General features: G+C 41.9%; 1 protein-coding gene across 2 annotated transcripts in view; it reads right to left on the reverse strand.

The window, feature by feature from the left end:
• LOC119585814 (uncharacterized protein YMR196W-like) overlaps positions 1–872 on the reverse strand; it is a 26189-nt gene that overhangs the window by 16002 nt on the left and 9315 nt on the right. For both annotated transcript variants that reach the window (XM_037934534.1, XM_037934535.1), the window contains exons 10-11: positions 708–816; positions 19–142 (exon numbers count right to left, since the gene is read on the reverse strand). In XM_037934534.1, coding sequence (XP_037790462.1) covers positions 19–142; positions 708–816 — 233 coding nt within the window. The remainder of the gene's footprint in view (positions 1–18; positions 143–707; positions 817–872) is intronic.

Here is an 872-nt window from a genome sequence, read left to right on the forward strand (position 1 = left end):
CAAAGACGCAGGACCTACCAGGTATTTGGCCGTTGGGATGCATGTACCATTCCCTGAGGAAGAGAATCAGCTGATCCTTGGCATAGTCTGCGTCGACGAAAGCCAGGGCGACGCAGTGGAAAGCGAGGTCCCACGAAGCATACTGCGGGGAGGTCATTTTAGGTCATTTCATATTGTGGGAAGTCATTTCAGGTCATTTCATATTGTGGGAAGGATGTGTTGGGTCATTTCATATTATGGGAAGGTTATTTTAGGTTATTTCATACTGTGGGAAGGTTATTTCAAGTCACTTCATACTGTAAGGTCATTTCAAGTTATTTCATAGTATGGGAAGGTCATTTCAGTGCATTTCAGGAACAGACAATAAGTTTCGTTTCGAAGGATGTTGAGGAAGATATGGGAAACATTTCAGATAGTAAAGGGTATTTTTACTAGGATGAAAATGTGAGAATAATGGAATGGAGAATAATATATTCTTATTTATTCCAGAAAGGACATTTATCTCTTACCAAATTACATCTCAGATAACCTAAAAACAATCCTCAAAAAAATACATGGGCAATATCTTCCTCACGACCTAACCAATGACAATCCTTAAAAAAAAATACATCGCTGAGAACTTCCTCGAAACCTTAACATACTATACATAAAAGTTAAAATAACACGAACCTCCACCCGGACTTACTCCAGTCCTTAAGGATACTCACCCAAGGATACTCCCACTTGTCAGGCATCGATATGACGTCCAGGTTAAAGAGGTGACCCCATTCGCTGTTACGGCCGAAGTGACGAGAAGACGGAGGGGGAGGCTGGTTCCTGTGGGAGGTTGGGAGGGGTGGGATTCATAATGGGTGTTTGGATAATTGCCTGTA

This window comes from Penaeus monodon, chromosome 20 (genome assembly GCF_015228065.2).
Source record: "Penaeus monodon isolate SGIC_2016 chromosome 20, NSTDA_Pmon_1, whole genome shotgun sequence".
In the NCBI taxonomy this organism is placed as follows: Eukaryota; Metazoa; Arthropoda; class Malacostraca; order Decapoda; family Penaeidae; genus Penaeus; species Penaeus monodon.